This window comes from Lissotriton helveticus, chromosome 2_2 (assembly GCF_964261635.1).
Source record: "Lissotriton helveticus chromosome 2_2, aLisHel1.1, whole genome shotgun sequence".
Lineage (NCBI taxonomy): Eukaryota > Metazoa > Chordata > Amphibia > Caudata > Salamandridae > Lissotriton > Lissotriton helveticus.
The window spans coordinates 127745340-127768945 of NC_136060.1; the positions used below are offsets into that span (position 1 = coordinate 127745340).

The following is a 23606-nucleotide window of genomic DNA, read 5'->3' on the forward strand; positions in this document are numbered from 1 at the left end:
GCGCTCTATTCCCATGGCCGGTGCCCACCCGGTATCTGGCCCGTAGAAGGAATCAGCCCCCGCCTGTCTGCCTAAGGATCGGGCTGCCGCGCTGTCCGCGGCGACCCGGAAGTGACTGACCGGCCGGCCAATCCTGTCGCGGCCGGCCGGAAGCCCCGCCCCCCGGCAGTCGGCGGGAAGGGGAGGAAGAAGGCGCGGGAGATGGCGGCGGTGGACGGGGCTCCTCTCGGCGGAGGGAGCCCCAGGGAGACGAGGCAGCCGGTTGGCAGGGCTCCCGTGTGCTGAGGGAGCCCTGCAGAGACAGGAAGTTCGGCCGAGGAGAGGAGCCGGGAGAGCAGCGCCGGCGAAGGAGAGCCCAGCAGAGGAGCCCCGCCGAAGACAGCCCGGTGAGTGAGAGGGCTGGGGGCTCCGTGAGGCTGCTGGCGGTGCCGGTGGGGGGGCACCAGGTCCAGAGCGGTCCCGAATGGCAGTGGACCGCTCCCACGTAGAGATGGAGGTACGGGAAGGGCGGCCCCGGTTGGCAGCGGGCCGCCCCAACGTAGGATGGAGCCCCAGAAGGGTTATGGGGCATTGCGGGCTTTGAGCCAGCGAGGCTCCAACGTCCAGGGGGCATTGGGTTGCCAGCCCAGCGGCCGCATCAAGGGGCATTGTGTTCTGAGTCCCCCGAGAGGGACTCCCCGCCCCCAGTAGTGCAAGCATCGCCAGGAGGAAGCCCCGAGGGCTTCAAGGGCGACCCCGGTTGGCAGCGGGTCGCCCCAACGTGACGCCGAGCCTGTGTGGCTCCAACATGGGGGCATTGCCTGCAGAGCCTGTGTGGCCCCCGCATGGGGGGCATGGGGTGCCCAGAGCCTGTGTGGCTCCAACGTCTGTGTAGTGTTGCCCAGAGCCTGTGTGGCTCCCACAGTTTGGCGCAGTTTTGTCTCCTAAGGGCTAGCGAGAGCCCGGTCGCAGTTTGTCTCCAGCTGCCCAGCAATTAGTGGGCAGCTGCACCGTTTAGGCGCAATTTCAGGAGAGAGTCCCTGTGTGGGACAGCGAGGGCACAGTGGTGCCCGGCCTTCCCAGCTGCGTAGCACTTAGTGCCAGCTGCAACGTTTAGGCCCTTGTGAGTGTTCCCAGGGGCCCAGCAAGTAGTGGGCCCCTGCATCGTTTAGGCCCCTGACATTGAGACTCAGGGCGTGCTAGCCCCAACAAGGCCAGTTGGCCTAGGGACTGCCACAGGTGGTGGCTTATGTAGGTTTTGCGCAATTGTATGGTTCTTGCACCTCTGAATGTGATTTCTTGCATCATGTCTTATTCCTGCACCTCTGAATGTTTTTAGACATCATGTGACTATTGCGCTACTGTATTATTCTGGTACCTCTGAATGTAATTTCATTGCATCATGTGCTTTATTCTTAACACCGCTGAATGTGTAGGTTTATGCATTATGTGTTTCTCTTTACTACTCCTCTGAATGTATATTTATGCATCATGGGTAATGTGTCCTTTCTTAGAGCCCTAAAACGCTGTGTGCTACTTAGGTGGTTTTCCTTTACTACTCCTCTGAATGTGTTTCATACATCATGGGTAATGTGTTCTTTCTTAGACCCCTAAATGCTGTGTGATACTTAGGGGGTTGTTCTTTTTAGTACAGGTGGTCCTAGTGAGGTCCTGGTCCCCTGCGTGACAGTCTCCTAAGGGGTTTAGGGTTGCGTAGGTGGTAATTACCTGTTCCCAGTAGTTACTGGGTGTGATCTATAACTGTTACTTTGTGTTACAGTGAAGTTTCTATACTTTTATTCTAATTACTGACAAGTATTTCTATATCTGCAAAGTGTTGATTCAGACAGTGGCCCATGTGGCCCTGTCTTGTAAATAATCCCTTGTGAATATTGCCGTGCCAGTTGGCACAATGTACATGTGTAATTTCTATCTGATATGTTTTGACAATACAAAAGTTATTTTAATATAACCTTGTGTGGAGTCTCTTTTGTGGTGTACCTAGTATGTTGTTGCTGTTGTGCGCTGACGCAAATGCTTTACACATCGCCTCCGAGTTTAGCCTAGACTGCTCGTGCCAAGCTACCTAGAGGGTGAGCAGGGGTTATCCTGGCGTGTGACTTCCTTGCCCTGACGGGAATGGTGGTTTCTGCCTGGCTTTGGCATCAGCCTTAGCCTACCAGAAATAGCCGGTTTCCTACAGTATCGTTCAATAGGTTTGCAAAGGTCGGAGGCCCAGAGTCGGGGTCCTAGAAGAAGCGTCAGGCCGAGTAGGGCAGTAGGAGCGATCGCTTCTGTATAAGCAAAATTGCCGAGAGAATCATGCAGTGTCGCACAGTCACGATGGCCTGACGCTTCTTCTAGGACCCCGACTCTGGGCCTCCGACCTTCGCAAACCTATTGAACGATACAGTTTCCAGAGCCTTGTTCCTTCCTGGCTCGTCCACGGCAAATGAGGCTTGTATCTATTAGGCATTTACTACATGTCCTGATGATGATCCCCATACTGTTGTAGTGGGATCGAAATGCCGTTGACAAAATTGCGCACCTTATACATTTATGAACCTTGATGTCACTGAATATGTAAAGGTGTATTAATCTTCTGTTTAACAATTATAGACTGTGGAAATAACAGAACCGTAAGCTTTTTCCTAAAAGCCCTTTGTGTTATACGTTTCCTAATTGTACGTTTCATGAATGCTAAGTAGGGTACAGGCTTGTGCCCCACTTTGTAAATTGCTGATGAAATTGTTGATATTACCAAACGAGCAAATATTAGACCTCTGTCCGGCTGGACATGTCATACCAATATAGAAACGACTGTGTCTATATTTATTATATTGTATTCATATGCCTGTAAGGGACCACTGTGTTCGAAAAGAATTCAGCAAAAAAGGGAGGAGTGAGGGCAAAAAGTCTGGGGGTGACCCTGGAGAGAAGGAAAGGTGCAACAATTACGTTCTTCCACCCTGGTATTTTTTTTAAAAAGCCCAACATATTTCCCATAAACATTATTAAAATAAACAATTCCATAAATTGGAACTCTATAATTTTTACAAACAATATGTTGAGTATAATCTAAAATGGAAAGATAAATTCAACAAACATTCAAATTATTCTTAAAAAACAGGCACGTTATAATTAAAAGGTAAAATGACGTAAATACTTATCTGTGTAAGGAGCAGCCAATAAAATAGGAAGAGAGGAGGATGCAGGAGGGTAATATAATAGTCTGAACATCTCTACCTCTGGTAATAACTGTTTCTCTGCTCCTCCTACCTCACACCAACCTACCATTGCTACCTTTGAGCTCTTTTCGTCCACCTACTACATCATCTATTGTATGTTGTTAACCCCATATTTTTCCCCTGTTCTTTTTCCCTACATATTCCTTGTATATGTTCTTTGTGCATAGTCTGTAAAGCGCTCGGATACCTTCAGGTCAAGTTCGCGCAATATAAAACTAGAAAAAAAATACTATATTTTCACTATAAATATCTGGAAATGAAACTATTGCCAGAAATAAAGAATTTCTAATGGGTCTTTTAGTTGGGGAGGTGTCTTAGTGCTTGGCCAATGCAGAGGTAGGGGAAGTTGGAATATGCTTCCCACATGACATCGTTCCTCCCCTCGTTCCGTTCGAAGATCACTGATTTAGAGGCCGGCTAGCCTATGACAAATACCATTAATTCGTGGTCAGTATTGTAAAGATGGAATTCTGTCACAACAAGAGGGAGGAAACGTATTAATACAGCGTCTAAGTCATATAGATGAGCCACAGTATTTTGTGGGGGCATATTTTATCTTCTTTCACCAGGAAAGATGATGTGTAGGTATTAGTCAGCTGTTTGTAAACACAGATACCTCATAATTTTGAGACAGCATCCCTGCACTGTCTAACCATCCCCAAAAAACTGCTACATGTGCATTGATGGATCATTTGTGTAGGAATAACTGGACAGATTTTTCTAATTTTCTTTTGCTTAGGGAGAGGGTTGCACAGTTATATCCTTCTAAGTAGGTTTATGATCAGTTGGGATCCTGCAATGCCTTGTTCACGGTTGAAAGGGCATGACTACGTTGACCTGGCTCCTACGGGATACTACCTCTTAACTCCATGTACTTTCATTGGATTACATTGTCCGACCAGCGGCAAGTATTTAGAGTGGTGGGGTGGGTGGTACTAAAATATTAAATGGCGCTTACTTCCTGTTTTGACGCACAGCGCCTTCCTCATCCCTCCTCGAAGGTCCGGGACCTAGGAAACTGCACTACCCAATCCTGGTGCTGCTCTCAAGCATGAGAGAAGCGTCAGGATTGGAGGGAGCGGCCTCTCTCAGCGTTCTTAATAGCGCTGAAAGCCTGTGCTTTCTGTAACTCAGCCGTCTAAGACATCTCGGTTAGAGAAGTTTAAAAAGGGCATATCTGGCTGGTCCTCGCAAGACAGTCGGCCGAAAAGACATGCACATTTTAACGGAAGTGCACAGCTACCTCCTGCCACTCAACAGCAATAGCCCACGCCGTCCTGACACTCAGGACGGGTTGCTAAAAAATAAAATGGTAGTTAATAACCTTTATTACCATTTTATTTGTCCGCTCTGGGGGCATTTTTTTTTTGCAGGCAACGCTCCTCTGCTCTGGAGGAGCCGCTCCTGTATCTGGGAGTCACGACTGCCATCCGCATCTCAGCCACATTTCCTCTGTCTTTAGAAACCTAACGTTGGATTCCAAGGCACTGTGGGACTCCCCATTTGTTTTTATTAAGACATTTCTTCTGAAAAGTCAGCTTTTCTCTTGTCACCATCTACTGCTGAGTTTGAGTGAGATTCACCATGCTTTAGCAATATGCCTCTTTTCATGGTCCCGCTGCTGTATGTGTTGATGTCTCTAGCCATAGTGTCTCATTACTCAAAGTCTGCTAGAGCGTTATTCAACTTCTGATACATAGACTTACTGTGTGTGGTGGAGCTCTTCATCCGCCACTTTCCTGGCTTCGTTGTAGGACTGTTGTCTTTCCTGGTTGTGGTGGGCAGTTCGTCAAAGTCTGGGTGATGCTTACTCCATAAGTGTTGAACCTTAGTGAGTAAGTGGTCCTGTACTGCAGCAACGTTTTGCACCCCAGCCACTTCACTACAGGTATGTAATGCAGATTGGAAAAAGAGTCTTCCACTGGTGTTTGAAATAAAAAGGTTCACATTTTTTTTTTGTGGCTCGGATGTAACCGTCTGAAAGGGTTCAAGAGCACTTTGCTTAAAGGAGAGACAAGTTCAGGTGGACAGGACTTCGAGAAGATGCCCCCTTGCAGTGAATTACCCCCTTGCAGTGAATTAGTATTTCTACTACGCGTGTCCATCAGGTAGATGTTGATGTCAGGGGCCCCTCTCTGATCCCTTAGCTGTTGATTAACAGAAAGTCACTGTAAAACGGTCCCTGAGATGCCAGCCCATTTTACAGGCTTTCTTCTCTATTTTCATCTGGTTTTGTAGTTATGCCAGAAATGTACCTTGTCTGGTCTTTTGGCCCACTTGCTATGGGGTGGTTGGGAGCACAGCCAGCCCCAGGGAGCTGCCTGCTTTGTCTCTTCTCTCCACTGTTTCCCTCCTGTCACCCTCCTCTTCTTCCGACCTTCGGTGTTAAGAATGACTGCTTGTTTATTTTCAGGACTGCAGCTCTTGCCTTTTACAGGGCCACGGGTTAGGTAACATAACATAACATAACATAGCAGAGCATAACATAACACACCATAAAATAACATAGCATAACATACATGACCAATCCATGCCACTCTAAAACTTTTAGGCAACAGTCAACCACCGAGCAAACCAGTGGCAGAGCGTCAAAAGGCCAACCTGCCCCAAAAACCAACCTTCACATACAACTGTGTCAATATCACAATTCTAATAAAATAAGGATGAGGCAAACAATGAATAATGAAGACTCATAATTTTCCCTATTACACACAAAATAATTGCCCAAAACTTTGGCTTCTCACACACATCTTTGTACACAAGCTGATCTTTCCCATAGTCCTAAAGAATCAGTCCTGATGAGGCAGCAGGATAGGGGCAGAGTCCATGCCTTCAATGATAAGATACTAAGAAACCTGAAAGCGTCCCTGAAATCATCATAGGGTACACCAAGTTACACAACAGGGTACACATCAGGGCAGTGATGACGCCCACCTAGAGGTAGCCATGGCCTGAAGCTGCCATAGTCATGGCAGTGCTGCCCCAGCTGAGAGCGAGTCTTACTGGAACCAGCTGCTGCTGTATTTGTTTTTGGACATTTCTTGAACTGCAACACATTTTGAACTGTATTTTCTCTCCAGGTCGAGTCACAGCAGAACAGCTTAGCTCCTACGTTCAACTGTTCAAGAACAACCTCCAGGCCCTGGAGAACCACTGTGGCCTCTTACAGCTTGGATTGGCTACGTCTCAAACATTGAAGCACCCAAATTATGCCAAATGGGACAACTTCTTGGCATTCGAGAGGCTACTTTTGCAGGTAAGGTACTTTTTTATATTTTCTCAACAAATTCCGTGATCCCCCAGTTTTTCCTATTGGTGCATTATGAACATCCCTCGGATGGCACTCCTCTATGTGTTGGTTTGATTGCTGATAACTTGTATAGAAGCTGGCTTTTTCCTAGTGTCTGTGTATCAAACGTAAAACACAAATGTGGCGTTTCTTATATTTATTTGCGTGCCTTCATATATATATATTTGATCAAGCTCCTTTACGGAGTGAAACGCGTCATGGGAGACATTTGTCTGAGAAATGCTTAATTAAAGAAAGAATACTGCTTGCACGAACCTTTTGTGTAGTGGCTCGTTACTGAATGAAGGACTCTTGGGAAGTGGTCCAAACCTGCACAGATCCGCCTTGCAACTGGCGGTCAGGAACCTTACTTTGATATATATATATATATATGTCCAACAAAGATAACAATATTTTGTACGCTCTCAGGAACCACAAACACAATCCAGGAGTATTAAATCTTCGGTTTATGCACACAACGCGTTTCGGCGACTTGCCTTGATCACGTGATCAAGGTAAGTCGCCGAAACGCGTTGTGTGAATAAACCGAAGATTTAATACTCCTGGATTGTGTTTGTGGTTCCTGAGAGCGTACAAAATATGTGTTATCTTTGTTGGACATAGTAATTACCGGTTGCTTCACCGGAGCGTACGCCACTTTTCTATGGGTCACAGCGTTGCAGCAGAAGCGGCTTTGTTTGTTATGTTATGTTATGTTATGTTATATTTATTTTTATATAGCGCAAGGCTACTCAAAAAGAGTGTCCCGGCGCTTTAAGTAAGGAGAACTGCAGCACAATAACATAACACAGTAAAAAAAGGAGAAGAAAAGAACACAGAAAAAACAAACAACTGGACGGCCTACTGGGTAAACAGCCAAGTCTTGAGGCCTTTCCTAAAAACAAGTAGACTGGTGGCTCCCCGGAGTGTGAGCGGCAGTGAGTTCCACATCTGTGGCGCCAACAAACCAAAGGAGCGGCCACCCAGGCGGGCTCTCTTCACTCGCGGGACAGTCGCCAGGAATAGAGATTCTGATCTCAGAGAACGAGCCGGGAGGTAAAAGACAAGTCTCTTTTGGAGGTACTTTGCTCCCACCTCATGGAGAGCCTTATAGGCCAAAGTCAACGCCTTAAAAGCAATCCGTTTGCGGATGGGAAGCCAGTGCAACGTCTGCAACAAACCCGACGCACTGGCTCGTCTGTTCAGACCAAAAATGGCCCTCGCGGCAACGTTCTGCACGACTTGGAGCCGCTGTAGCAGATACTCTGGTAGGCCCAGGTAAAGAACGTTCGAATAATCTAACCTAGAGCCGATCAAAGCCTGCACAGTCAGCTTCCTATGCTCCTCAGACAAAAGGGGCAGAAACCTCCGCAGCATCTTTAGGAGGCCATAGCACATGCCCGTCACACCAAGGATCTGGGCTTTCAGCGTTAGCCCCTTGTCGATCTTGACCCCCAAGTTCTTAGCAGTTTGGGAAGAGCAAGACGGGGGGAACATATTAATAGGCCACCAGGCCTGCCAGTCTGGCTCCGTATCGCACCCAAAGAAGAGTACCTCGGACTTATCGGAATTGCACTTGAGGCTGTTCAGTTGGAACCATTTAAAAACAGCCCCAAGGCAATCCCGGATACTCTCCCCATCAAAGTCCTCTCCTCTCTTACAAGAGAAGAGGAGCTGGGTGTCGTCTGCGTAGGATACGATCTGGGCCCCAAATGACTCCACCAATGCCGCCAAAGGGGTCATAAAGATGTTGAAAAGGGTCGGGCTCAATATAGAGCCCTGTGGAACCCCGACTCCCAAAGGCGGCATCACGGCGGAATCGGAGGAGGCCCAGACCGTTTGCCGGCGGCCAGCTAGAAAGGAAGAAAACCAGCTGAGCACCGTCCCCCGTAGGCCGATCTCATAGAGTCTTGCGAGAAGGCCATCATGGGGGACGGTGTCAAAGGCCGCCGACAAGTCCAACATCACCAGCAAGGCTTTGCCCCCAGTATCCAGAACCCCTTTGATGGTTTCTGAAACCTCTAGGAGCGCGGTCTCTGTGCTGAGATTTGGGCGGAAGCCAGACTGGGTAGCGTGCAGAATCTCGTGTGTCTCTAAAAAATTGGATATATATATATATATATATTTGCGGACCCTTAGCGGCAATCAAGCATCCCCAAAATAAAACCCTCAAAAGCTGGCTGGGTGCCAGACTCAGAAAAAGTTGATTAAGGCCCTTGTTGCAGCAGGACAACAAATGTAAAGTAAAGCCAACCATAGGTCTCTTGAATGTGTCTCAAAATCAAGTGACAACAACAACTCTCTGGTCACGATATCAAGTGACTGAATATCGAGCTGCAACAATACTGAGTGCAGAATATTGTCCACAACCATATCCTGAAGGTATAGTGGTAGTTGGTATTCTGCACTCAATATTGGGGTAGAACACCTCTGAAAAGCCGATATAAGCACATGGTATTGAGACCCTCGGCCTGCTGTGTTCAGCTGACGTGATGGGCTTTCCCTAAGAAATTCAGCGGCATCTTCTATTTTAAGAGTTCAACTTCTCTTTCATTTCTCTACTTTTCAATGTTCTTGCTTTGCAGCATATCTTTGAATTCGTGGTGGAGTTGGATTGTGGATTTACAGACAGACACTAACTCTGTTGTAGCTTCGCAGTGACCATGCAGTGACTGTTCCTGTTGATAAGTGCTTGGCATGATGCATTCTGGGATTTCTAACAGGGTGATCTGATGGGTGGATAGGCTTGTGCTTGTGTGTAGTACATTTGTTGACGCCTAGAACATACTAAAAAAATACTTGCCATTGAACTCAGGATGTTAAATGCAGGTTTGGGGTGCACAGAGGCTGGTGGGATTATTTTTGTTTATTGTTATTTTATTTTTGTTAGCTGATGTTGCACCCTTTTGTTTCAGTGGAAGCTAAGTGCTGGCTGGGAAGCACTAGATGCTTGTGTTAAATGTGCAACAATATGAATCTTCACTTGCTTGGGTCTCCTGATTTCTGTTAACAGCTATCAACAGGTAAACCCACTCAATCAATAGCAGATTGAAGGCCTCCTTTCACCTCCCACTAACAGCCTGCTCCTCACAGGGCCGAGATTTCAACTCCATGTGCTCTGTTGCAACTCCAGCTCACTCTTCTTCTGTTGTTTCCTGACTCACAGCACATTGATCTTGAACCGCTCACTGCTACTGGGCATATGGTTAATACCAGAGATTCTCGGGCACTTTTTGTGACATGACCCCATTTTCCGCCTGTGAAAACAGGTCACGACTCATCGACAGAAATATTTCATAAGGAGACTGACCAGTACAGTACAGTAGCTGTGCATTATTTATTTATTTATATGTATGTCTTTTTAGTACATCTATGTAAGAAACAGGTAAAGCAGTAGTAATGCTGGGAGAGAAATGGTATAGAACAATTAGCACCATTTGTATTTGGTAAAACCATCTATGAATTGTTTGTGCATGTATCCACTATTACTGTCTACATACTCGTGTGGGCATAGGGGACAACGCTCTACACGCATGTGTATACTTCCACTTATATTGCCCTGATGGCTTTCTGCCAGCACAGTGGCTTGCAGTTGGGTTGACACACCACAAACAAATCCAGAGTTGTATACACACTTGAACATGGCTTAGTGCTACCATTACTACTTCTACTACTTTTCAGCATCTCCTTTAAACCCCTTACGAGACCTTGCATCTTGATATAGGGTTCCACATTTAACCCAGTTAATATTTGGCTGTACCTGCTGACTGCTCAAGAAGATTCAATCTTTGCTATCTCTTCTAGGTAATGAAGATATCGAGGTACATCTCGTAGATAGGCCTTGATGATGCCAAAATAAGAATATTGCTATTTGCAACAATTCTTTATTAACATTTTCACAAGTAGTAATTGGGGTACAGATTCAAGGACTAGTAAAGAAAGATCTGCTCATCAAGTTAACACATGATATAGGCATGTATAAGATTATGCAGCAACTACTTTCCACATCCAAAAGAACAGTCACTGAAGCTCTTGGAAATCTGCAAAGGTGATTTATTACAGGCGAGGGATGGGGAGCCATCGCGTGTAATAACTCACGGTTGAACATTTCCAAGAGTGTCTGTTCTTTTGGATGTGGAGAACCCTTGCAGGATTTTGAGGGCCGCCAGAGCCAGTTACAGACCACAGTCATAAGGGGCTGGAGGAGATTGGGACTTGTCTCTTTGCCTTAGTGAAATATAGGATTAGACTGTGTACTGATGCAGGTCATCTTAACTAGTGAGATTGTACGGGGCTATATGATACTTGCTAGAGAACCTGGGTGCATACATTATTCAACGTTATTGACAGTCGAGGGTGGTAATTCAAAACTTTTTAACACAGTTAATTTGGTTAGGTTTTACTAGTAAGGACGTCTCAACCTGTGTCCTATAAATACACAATTTATTATTAATTAACAGCATTTTACATTTGACAATAACCATGAAAAGAGGATATAAGAAAGGGAACTATGCTAGACGCCACGTTAATGTCCTAACGAATTAAAATAAAAAACAAGAAAATTATAATCCCTTAGATGGTTAAATTATACAATTAGAGATCAACAGATAATCTCGTTGGGTTGTCTTTTTTAGCCAACTTCAGCTACAGTAGTCGAGGTATCCTGCTCATACTTCAGTGATGTGCATCTTTATCAAGACAAAAGTTTTATATAACTTCACATTTCTAAAAGTTAATGTTAAGTAAAACGGTTAATGTCAAACAGCAAAATGTAAGGTGCCATACTGGTTTCATAATTGTATTAATTAATCGTAGCATATTGCTTTAGTGAGAAGCATATGCATTAATCAATCAGTGAGGTATGAGCTACAATTCGTTTGAACCTTCTTCAATCAATCAATCATCCAATCAGGTGTTTATATAGCATGGCTGCTCACACGTGAGGGGCTCAATGTGCTGATGTGTGGCTGGGGAGGGGTTGACTGCTGATCCGTCTGGGCGTGGAGGTTCAGTAGAAGAGCCTTCTTGGGGTCCTTCCTGAATTGGGTCAGCGACGGGGATTGCCTGAGGTGGAAGGGCAGGGTGTTCCAGGTCTTGGCAGCGAGGTAGGAGAAGGATCTTCCTTAATTGGTACATCATTGTAATATATCAAACACAACCACCAAAAGGTCCTGCACAATTGATGAAACATTTGTGAGAATAAAGCAATATTTCTTAAGTATTTTATAATTTTAGCCATTAATTCGTCTGACCAAGTCAGCCAGAGCAACATGTACATCAGAGAGCAGGATGGTCGAAATGCAGGGGTCAGATGGATGGCTAGTAATCCCTACATATGATGGACACGGCGATGGTGCCAGTTCATGAATTTATAAATTACAATCTAAGTGGCCCTTAGTTTATAAATCTGCACAATCGTGCTTTAGCAAGACCATACACAATTAAGTGTCATGCACCAAAATCAAATGTGTTAAATGAATGGCAACTGAAGTAAGCAATATTCTTTCTAAACTCTTGTACATGTATTTTAAATGATCAAGTTAACAAGTTCAGGAGGCAATGAGGGAAATTCAGGAGAGTGTCAAGGTTGGCCAGCAATACTACACAATCGAAGATAAAGTAGGAGGGATTGTTTTACTGCCACTTCAGCACTCAACGTTTCAATTTGGGAAATGCAGCTTCTCTTGGCAAAGTAAAGTTTTGCAACAGATAGAGGCAAAGCAATATACGCTCTGTTGGAAAATGATGAGGTGCACTTATGCCTTTTTCCAATGTTTACATTTTTACTCCGTTCCTGCAAATCACAATAGCCATTGGACCACGTGCATCATTGTAAATTGCGGTCGCAAATCTGCCCCTTTGCGACTGCAATTTTTACATTTGGGATGCATCTTCCCCCTCTGACCTTCACAGCTGTCTTACTGAAGTCCACAGCTGGATGAATGCCTCCTCACTAAAACTGAACAGTTCCAAGACCGAGATCTTGCTGCTAGGACACAAAGGACCCTCCCTGCCACTGCACCTCTGGCCCAACTGCCTGGGTGACCCCCCTGCACCCAAGGAAGAGGTCAAGAGCTTGGGCGTTTGGATCGAAAACGACCTGAGCTTCAGAACACAGGCTAAAAAGACGGCAGGAATCTGTTTCGGACTCCTTAGGGCCTGCAGAAAGATTTTCCCCTTGCTTCCCGCGACCGTTAAGAAACTCCTGATGCAAGGCCTCATCCTGGCAAGGCTTGACTACTGCAACGCAATCTATCTGGGAGCTCCCGAGGCTACCCTCAACACCTTGCAGAAAGTCCAGAACGCCGCAGCCCGCCTACTCACGGATACACCTGCCAGATCATCAGCAAAACCAGCTCTGAGGCTTCTCCACTGGCTCCCAGTCAGAGAAAGGGTGGCCTTCAAGGCCCTCTGTCTTGCCCACAAAACCCTCTATAACAACGGCCCTCCCCTCCTCAAGGAATTCATCATTCCCTATAAAGTGGAAAGGGCTCTTCGGTCCAGCGGAGAGAACCTTATCACAGTCCCCAGAGTCAAAAAATCGATGTCTGGAGGCCGCCGCTTCTCGGTCCACACGGCCAAACACTGGAACCACCTCCCACGGAAACTGAGAACTGAACCCAATCTCCTTCGGTTCAGAAAAGCACTGAAGACCCATCTCTTTCCGGACCCCTAACCCCCTCACGGCTGCCCCCCCTTGAGTTTCAGGTTTTTAGCGCTGGGATGCTCCAGGGTTACTACGCGCTCTACGAAACCTTTAAATTAAAATTAAATTAAAATGCAAAAATCGATAAAATTGCGATTAATTAAATTGCGATTGCATTTAGGGAATCGCAAATTGCAATTCCCTAAATTCAATGCTAGGTCACCGACAGCGGAGACCTAGCACTTTGACCAATGCCCGGTGGCGCTACCTTGATGGCTACAGAGGAGATGGGCTGTGGACTTCCCCCTCAGCCGTCACCTACCCAGCCGGACATTGGGCAAACATTTTCCTTCGTCTCCCTGCCGTATCTCCCTCCTCGTTTACCTATTACCCTTACCCACTTACCCTTCCTCGCGCCATTAATATAATCTTATATGCTATTTAAATGTTTTGAGCAACCAATGTAACCTGTAACTGATGTAACCTAGAGACTTAGCTATCTGACCGATGCCTGATGGAGCTACCTTGTAAGCTAAAGGGGAGACTGGCTGTGGATTCCCTCCTCGGCCGTCACCTACCCAGTCGGTCATTGGGCAGACTTTCCCTTCGTCTTCTCACTCTCAGTCCCCCTCTTTTTTTCTCCCCTTCTCGCTCTTTAATGTGTCGCATATATTTATCTATACCCCCTTACCCTTCTAAGCTCCAAATCTTTTGTCTTCTACTCTCTTGAAATGTTTTTCTAGTAACTGATGTAACGTGTAACTGATGTAATTTTGTAATTTCTGTGGAACCTTATGTAAAGCACTCTGATACCTCCGGGTCTAGCCAGCGCTATATAAAACTCTCAAAATAAAATAACAATCCCCCAAAAATTGCAATTTCGCAATTAAGAAACGCAAATTACCATCAATTCAAAGTGCATTTTTCAAAGTTCTGTGTATATAGAGATAAATCACTAGTATCTGCAGTAGACCTTTGTACTCTCTACCATTCCTATGTGATTCTTAGAGTATATCCATTTGTATCCCATCCCTATGTATATAGAGATAACTCTAATCACTAGTATATGCAGTATCCATTCATATCCCTTCCCTATGTATATAGAGATAACTCTAATCACTAGTATATGCAGTAGACCTTTGTACTCTCCACCATTCCTATGTGACTCTTAGAGTATATCCATTCATATCCCTTCCCTATGTATATAGAGATAACTCTAATCACTAGTATTTGCAGTATCCATTAGTATCCCTTCCTTATGTATATAGAGATAACTCTAATCACTAGTATATGCAGTAGACCTTTGTACTCTCTACCATTCCTATGTGACTCTTAGAATATATCCATTTGTATCTCTTCCTTGAGTGACTTTACTATTTGTACATTTGCATTTTTTCTTTCTGTGTGTATCTCTTCCTTGTGTGACTTTACATCTTGTACATTTGCAATTTTTTTTTCTGTTTGTATCTTTTATGTAACGCATGTAATCATGTTTTGCAACTGGTTCTTTTGTAAAGCGCCCTGACACCTTCGGGTAAAGTTCGCGCTATATAAAATCGCATTAAATAAAATAAATAAAATAAAATAAAAATAAAATAAAATGTCATTCTAGGACTGAAAACAAAGTCTGTGGTTTGATAAGAGGCTCCAGAATAGACTTGACAGAGAGCACCTTGGAGTTAATATCACCATTCAACTTGGATGATCCAGCACTACCATCATGGATGGCAATGCTTTCATTTATAAAGCCCTCAGGCCTCCTCTCTGAGTCAGTTTTTTTGCTCCATAGAACGGTCACAGAGGCCTGTCCGGGTGAACAAGAGAACCTGCAGGCACCCAAGCATTACAACTTAGTGGTAGTCATAGCCCTTGAGACAACCAGTGGTGGCTGCTCCTTAGCGGGGGTCGCAGGGGGAGGTAAATGAATTAAACATAACACTCACCTGCAGGCCGGCTGGCCGGCGCCTGTTGGTCCTCTTCAGCCACTTACAAGACTCCAGGGGCAGGAAGCAGAGAGTATGGGAGCACATAGGCTCCCAGACACCCCTAGTCAATCACGATGCTGTCTTACAGCAGTGTTGTGATTGGTATGAGCGCTGTATATTTACGCTCTGAGAGGGAGTGTTAGCTTATGTATGTTCTACACCCAGGCTGTGCATTACAGCCGGTGAAGGACATGAAAAGTGCGCATGACTGTTTGACCGGCCCAAGACGGCTGGCCAAACCGTTGTGCGCTCTTTAAAGTGTGCTCACCACTCTAACTTCTGTTACTGGGGTAAATAATTAGCATCCTGCTCACTCGCGAGGTATATGCTATGTTGCTTTAGACAGGTATCCTTGAAGACATCTGGAAGACCTTCCTGGTGGTCATTGGTGCACACTCACAGGGTAATTCTTCTGCACTGCCAACGGCTGTGGGAAATGATAGATAATACGCATGCTGCACCTGTTCCCGCCTGTCATGTTGCCCCAATATTTTTTGGGGTGCGTACCCTGGACACATAGATGTACTTATTATTGGTGTACGGGGCTTCATGCAACTTGAACCTCCTTAGAAAATGGCTTCCTTCCTAGTTGCTGTAAGTTTAAATTGGAGAGCTTCAAGCCCTAAAACTCCTCTGATCTTGACAGATTGTTCCATTGGGACAAACTAGTCCTGAGGGCTTTTTTTGTTTTGAAGGTGTTCACTAATGTTCACCTTAAATGAGGATCCCAGCCTAATGTTTTTACTTGGAAAGAACCATGGCTCTCCCTTCTACAGACCAACTCATTGTGGCATTTGGAGGTAGTGATGCCAGACCAGGTGACAATATAGTCAACAACATAGCCTGATGATATATCCTGCCTCTCTCACGGCCGTAGTCTGCTTCAAGGGCTTTCTCCAGACACACAACTGTTGTGAGAAATGATGTTTATGACAGATACCACACATGCATTACGCAGGCAGTATGCAACTGAACCACCCTCCTAAAATGATGAAAAGCTCATTGCTAGGTTCTGCACAACTTGCTTCTTAAGTGTAATCTGCATGATGCAGTCATCCTTCAACCCTCTCTAATTTCTGTGTAATCTATCTGGAGGTTGAAAATGGAAGAGGTATCAGGGACACACCTGAGCTTTAAACTGATGTTAATGCTATCTTTACGCTGTTTCCCAATACCAATTACAATGATAATTCACTAAATTGGGCTGCGTCCTCCCTTTAAGGCATACCAAATATACATTTTCAGAATAAAGTTGCAGTTTAAGAGGTGCCCAGTTCGACTAGCCATTATTTTATCCCCCCAATACAATAATCAATAGTTAGTTCATTGATTTTAAAATATTCAAAATGTAGCTGTTGATGGGGATAGAGTCCCTTAGTGCCTCACCTTTAAATTGCAGCACATTCAGGGGCATATACGAAGGCAGCACTACCTTAGTGGATAGACGTAGGCTTTCTACACATCACGTATATTCATATTTTTTCGTCCTTTCTTTCAACTCTTTCCAATGAACACGTGTATAATGAGTTATCTCTAATAAATGACCCGTGGCTCAAGGACACGCACTGCCAATCACTGCGATACTATTGTTAGCAGCGTTTCTTGCTTTCGTGAATGCATTTGAAGCCCTTGGCCTGGCCCTGAGGGCAGTGCTGCATGCACTGATACACTACTTATGGACAGCTATAACAGGCCTGGTCCATTTTGGTACAGACAAACTCAGAAGCATCATTTGTGGGTGTTATCCATTTTATCACTGTGCAGTGTTTTTAGGACTGGATAACCCCATTGATGCCTAAATTGGCCAATATAATCTGATGCTCATTATAAATTATGTTTATTAAGAAACCCCTTTCCACCCCGAGATACTGGTGTGGGCAGGTTGGAGGCCACTGAGCGCCAGGCACTCCGTTGGCATTCAAAGATCCTCTTTTACATCATTAGTTGACTGCCACCAGCCCTGCGACAGGCCATTTCTTTAAGTCCCTTCGCCCCAGGGAAATCTTTAATTGGATTCTTTTTAATTATACCCCGGTTATTTTTATCCATGGCTGAAAACTCGAAAAGTGAAAAGTAAATTGATATCTAAAGGTTGCTTACATGAAACAGAGGACGAATAGAGTCAAATTGATGTGGCGGTATGCTTTAGTTTTATCCATTTATTGATTTATTTGTAGAGCTTTATATAGCGCAAACTAGACCTGAGACATCGGGTATCAGAGCGCTTTACATGAGCTTCACAGGACACAAAATGGACACATTCATTTTTGTTAGGCACGGGGAGATAAAGTGATTTGCCCAGAATCACAGGATGTTTAGCGTTGTTGCTGAGACTCGAACCCTGTTCCCCGTCTTCGAGGTCGGCTGCTGTAGCCATAAGGCTACATCCTCTCCCGTAATCCATATTGCGGGCATTGTCTACATAGATTATAGGAAGGTCTTTCCTGGGTTTGCTGTTATTAAAAGCAAGTTTGAAGGGTCTATACCGCAGAAAATATTCTCAGCCTCCTCTCTACTTCCTGACTGGGATCTATTTCAGATTTGTAATGGCGAGGAAAAGGCACACTTAAAACACCTGGGCACATATGACCCCCCCTGAAAAGGATCAGTACGGGCCACCCACCCGCCACCGGTGCTCGACACTGTAGAACCTCATGACAACCTATCTCTATCTCCTTTCCCTTTCACCCTCTTTTTTTCATCTCTTACTCGTCTCATTTTTCTGAGCGAGGGTGCAACAAGATTCAAACAACAAGCCTATACTCTTGATTACGTGATATATGCTCCGCCATGAAGCCCGCCACGCCTGTTATAACCCTAAGGGCCTCCGCGAGCCACCGCCAACGCTATTACCGTACTATGTATGTATAAAAAAAAACCTTGCTAATAAAGCACGTTGAAATAAAAAAAAAATGCGCAATGAACCTCGGCCTTTGAGGCAATCTTTACAACCCATCCATCTATGTCTACAGTTAGTTCTATGTTTGGTTGTAGTCTATAGTAGGGATCTGAGTAGGCAAGATTAATTGGTTCTTGGGGCTCTGGAGCGAAGGCTTTGGTATCTATAGATGATCGATTGTACCTCACATCCGAGCACTGTTTGCCCCAATGCATCATGATAAACGCATTGCATGGTAACACTTACTTCAGAAACAGCCTTTAGTTTTTCAACCATGTTGGTGCAGCCAGTGCTATCTATCTATAAACTCATATTTCAGGATAGTTGTGCTTTATCGTTGGAGAGCAACACCGCGTCATTTGGGGGTGCTGGAAATGCTGCTCTTCTCAAGTCTCTACCACTCACTGGGCGCAGGTTCATCAGTCAGGGCTCATCAGCTCCTTAGGTCAAAGGATCCTTTTTAACCCCTTGGCCGCGGCGGTAATTCCGCCGCGGCGCTAGGAGGCAGGGGGTGCCGCGCAGCGCCGCCATGCTCGTGACGGAACCACTCCGTTACGAGCCGCGGTGGCGCTGTGCTTGTGATGGAATGGTTCCGTCACGGCCCCGCCCGCTCAATAGAAAGCGCCGCGCAGGCGCGGCGGCCGGGCCGTCACGGAACCATTCCGTCACCAGCACAGCCTCACCGTGGCTCGTGACGGAATGGTTTCGTCACGAGCGCGCAAGGGGTTGAAAAAAAAAGAGGGTGGAAGTACACCAACTCACATCCCAGCACTCAGTTTGCCCTAATACTTTTCTGACTTGTAGAGAATGTTTCAGAACAGCCAGAATGAGGTTACAGGAAAAAAATTAAGCGAATATAATCAAAATTCTTTCTAGATGTAGGAAGTGTATTTCTGATTGTTCATAATGTGGCTATATGTATATCAGTCCTAGCTGTGGCTTTGTTGGTGTGCTTCCTAACCGCCAGTAGTGCAGGTCAGAGGCGGATGCCACGTACGCCTCATTAATATCAAAGACAAATTCAAAAGGAGCCTGCACTCGAGATATGGAGAAATTAATTTAATGAGCAGCACTTGCTTTAAAACAGGAACGCGTTCCGGCTGTCCTGACAGCCTTTATCAACCTGAAAATGCGCAAATGCAGTCATTAGTTTAAGTACTGCCCATAAGTGTTGCAACGTCATAGACAAGCTACTTCAGTGCTTTTTAAACTTGACTTTAAAGGCACAATCCCTTTTAACAGCAGACACTTGTGAACAATAAGGTTATTGCATTTGAAACAGCAGTCTTTTCATTATAAGTGTCTAAAATACACCTTTATTGCTGGCAGCATGCGCGCTGATTTTATTGCGAGGATTTCTTTGTGTAATTCATTACCATGTAGGCAGGCATTTTCATTATGATGGCAAATCTGTGCACATTTGCAAATATCATGTTCCATTTAAAGGGACTGTGTAGTCTCTGCCTGCCTGTGTCACAAATCCTGCACCCGCTCCATACCTTGATTAAAGGCTGCTGGGATTACTTGTTAAGCAGGTGCTTCCTAATATAGATTTCTATACTACTCGCAGTAACACAGCAAGTCCCGGCTCCGAGTTCCTTAGATGTTGAGGCTCCCTACAGCCGTCAGGTCAATGCAACGGGTAGCCCATTTACAAACAGATCCCCAAACAGCTAACCTTGGGCGACCAATCCTGCTTCTATTATTGCCAATCCTCCCAGCTTGGGGTTGATCTTGAGGAGGAACCCTTTCCTCATTTCACCGCCTTGGCACCATTGGCATTGCCCAAGAAACATACTGCCCTCTCAGACCCTCCCTTCAATAAATGTATATGTACCTAATAGCCTGTTGCTTTCGCTTCCTCTGCCATGCCAAAGATCTTTGCCAGGAGCCTACATATGTCTAAAACCCAGAAGCCATGCCAGACTCTGTCTGCCCTTTTCTTAAAATGCCTTACAAATTTGGACATGAAGGTGTGAAATTTGGTTGGCGCTTCAGGGTTGACAGCCACCATACCTTCAATGTCTGGGCGTGGGTACTCTGCCTGAAGCTTTTTGAGGACCTCTATGTCCAAGGGGACTCTCAATCTTTCGGATACATATAGTTTGCCACTCTTTGGGAAAGCTCTTAGTCTGAAGACCTAGAATGTACAATAATTTCTGGGGCAAAGTCTTCATCTCTGTTTTAAGACCCTGTGACGCATCTTTCTTTTCTTCAGCATGTGATGAGTCCACCTTCCTTTGTTTTGGTTGCCGGAATGTGTCGTACCTTGGCTGTATCTATGTTGGTAATGTCTGAGACCCATTTTGGTTCTTCTTTGCCATCAATATTACCCAGGGATGAGTAGTTAATATTTTGTTTGACCCTTCAATTTCTCCTGCGAACCTCCCTTAGTTGATCGAAAGAATACTGCACACAATCTATTGAAGGGATCATCTTTTGCCGAGTTGCCTGCTGCAGGTTCACCTTCCTCGCCCTTCTAAATGGGCTCTTGTGCTGCACCACCTTTCTCCACAATTCCTTACCATTCTTTCCACTGGGCCAGTGTCATGTAATCACTAGCCACAAAAAGATTACTTTAGAAGAAGTTTATTAATTCAAGAGCACCACCAGGAGGCGCATCCTCTCTCAACCGCTAGTGCCCTCCCCTGCCACAGTGCTCACTCGCCACTCCACACTGAAATGCAGAGCCTGCACCGTGAGCGCAAGGGCCAGTACAAAGTAAACACTACACATCCTCCTTCTGTAACCCGTTGGCTGCGCCTCCGATTTTGCGGAAGTGTGGCACTTCCGCAAAACGGGCTGGGCCGCGTCGGCCATTGGCCGACGGCAGCACCAGCGAGGTAGTTCTGCCGTCGGCCAATGGTCGACGGCAACATTGAAGGGGTTAAAATAAAGGAAAAAATACAAAAGCAAACAATAATAAACAAAAACAGTGTAAATACATACATTTCTCGGGAGGAGGCTTATTTATCTAAAGAGTACATCTCAATACATAGGGCCTACATTTCCCTGCACCATGTGGCAGGCACCGCATGGTGCCTGCACCGTAGTGCAGGGAAATGCAAAACCTGCATTTTTTTCCATTGCGGCTGGTGCTGCAGCCAGCAGCACCCACAGCAATGGAAAACACGTACAATGTGACCGCCACAGTGGCCGACACATAGTAATATGGAATGTGGGACCCCCGACACTATGTCGGGCGGTCAACATCTCCGTTGATTGATATCCTAATCAAGCCCATAGTATGTAACTCATAAAATAATACCCTAAACAAAATATAAACAAAGAAAGAAATGAAGCACATTGAGTTGAAGCAAAGCATTGCCATCCCCTTTGCAAACATAATGAGGCATCAATGCAGGTTTCCTCCGTAACCTTTTCTCTTCTGGATTCTCATTCTCCCTTTCATCCTGTACATTCCCTTCCACAAAGTCACCTTCCCTTTCTACAAGTTCTCCTATTCCACCATCCTGAACTCCTTCTCCATTTAGAAAATCCTTGTCATTTTCATAACCACTGCACCTGTTAGATCTTTATTTATTATACACTTTTTTCTCCCCTTTAATAATGGCTATTCTTTTCAGGTTCCTCACTTTGCCATTCCTTAACTTCACATCATTTTTTAAATCCTTTGTAACTTCAAAAGGTCCCATAAACTGACTCTCACCTTTTTTTACTTTCCAAGATTTCTTAACCTTAACCCACATTCCTATAATAATGCTAGAACCACTTACTGATCCTCTTCTACAATCATACTTAGATTTGTAATTTCTATCGGTGTCCTCAATCTTCTGCCTTATCTCATTCATATCCTCATTGGCAAAGGTGGTTACTCTTCATTCTAGGTAACCTACCCCTCATAATTTCAAAAGGCGAGTGACCAGTCATGTCATTACAAGTAGTTCTGTATGTCCACATCGTTTTGAAGACTTGCAATACCCACTCATCATTTCCAATCCTGCCATCGGTATAGCACATTAAACCTTTCAATCCTGCCATTCCCACTTGGATTATAGAGAGATGTAGTACAATGTTTAATGCCAATTCTATTGAAGTAATCTTTCACATTGCCTGATATAAACTGAACCCCATTGTCCGTGATAATTTTAACAGGTAACCCTTCATCAGTGAATATATCATCCAGGAAATATAGCACGGTGTCCGTGTCCACCCTGTCCACTATCTTGACTGCCGGCCACCTTGAAAGAAAATCGATAGCAGCAATGACCTACTTAGATTTGGTCCCTATATGGCCCATAATGTCCACTGCAACAGTCTCCTACGTATTCTTTAGAACCCGATGTTCACTAATATAAGGTCTCAATCTTTTCTACGATTAATCCACATTGGTGCATATTACACAATTATTGACCAACTTTTCAACTAAAATGCCTAGTGCAGGCCACCAAAACCCTTTCTTGACGGACTGTTTGGTTCTTACAATGCCTGTATGTTCTCAATGACACTGCATGCCAATCACCTGTCTAAGTTTGGTAGGTGGTACCGCTCTATCACGTCTCCATATAATGTCATTAATACAGGCCAGTTCATTTCATATCTCCCAAAATCTTCTTCATTCAGATTTCTGCGCACCTTTAGTGTGCCAACCATTTTTCATGAATTTTAAAACCTCTTGCAGTAACTCATCTTTGGCATATTCTCTCATCCATACGATCCTTTTCAATAGGGGAATTACCATTGTCCTTGACTAACGCTATATGATATTCATCCCCTCTCCACACAAATCCTCTCTGATTTGCAGTGGCATTCTTTATAACAAACCTGCAGGAACATTGTCCTTAACCGGAACTTAAAATGTCTTATATACAAAATCCTGTAGCCTTACTGACATTCTAGGAATCTATGTAGATGCTTTAATAATCCCTTCAGTAGTGAGCAACCTGTCTAAAGGTTTGTAATCACTCCTTATTTCACATTGCTTGCCCCCAAACAAAAGGTCTAAAATGTTCTCAGGCCCAAATGTTTTCCCCTCAAAAACCGAGTACTATTCTTCGGTAGGAGTAATCGCTCTAGAATGCATATGCGATAAAGGACTCCCCACCTACTATCACCTTTTAGTAAAAAAACGCACCCAATTCTTTGGAACTGGCATCCTTAGTAATTACACTGGTGAGATTAAGATCGAAACCACTCAAAGCAGTAGCATTAATGATCGCATCTTCAACATCACAGAATTCTTTTTCACATTATTTACACCAAACAAATATACTTTTGTTCTTTAACAACTGCCAGATGTGAAATGTTCTGCATAATTGATTTTTTTTTACATATTTCGCATAGAATTGTTGAGACTCACATTATCTCTACATATCGGGGATGGTGCTAACTATATGACATCTGCCAATTCTGGTTTTGGTCTCACGCCCTCTTCACTTAAAACATGACCCAAATATGTCACTGATTTTCCTGAAAACTTGCATTCCGAATGGTTCAGAGTAATACCTCCTGCATTAAAAATTCCTAGGACCTTCTCTAATGTACAACCATGTTCTTCTTTGTATTTCCTATAAATTAAAATATCATCCTGGAAACACTG

The 23606-nt window shown here is 44.7% G+C and overlaps 1 protein-coding gene across 1 annotated transcript in view; it reads left to right on the top strand.

Annotated features, from left to right (window-relative positions):
- SCFD2 (sec1 family domain containing 2) overlaps positions 1-23606 on the top strand; it is a 1965980-nt gene that overhangs the window by 437054 nt on the left and 1505320 nt on the right. The window contains exon 4 of the mRNA XM_078678196.1: positions 6308-6483. Within this exon, the coding sequence (XP_078534322.1) occupies positions 6308-6483 (176 nt within the window). The remainder of the gene's footprint in view (positions 1-6307; positions 6484-23606) is intronic.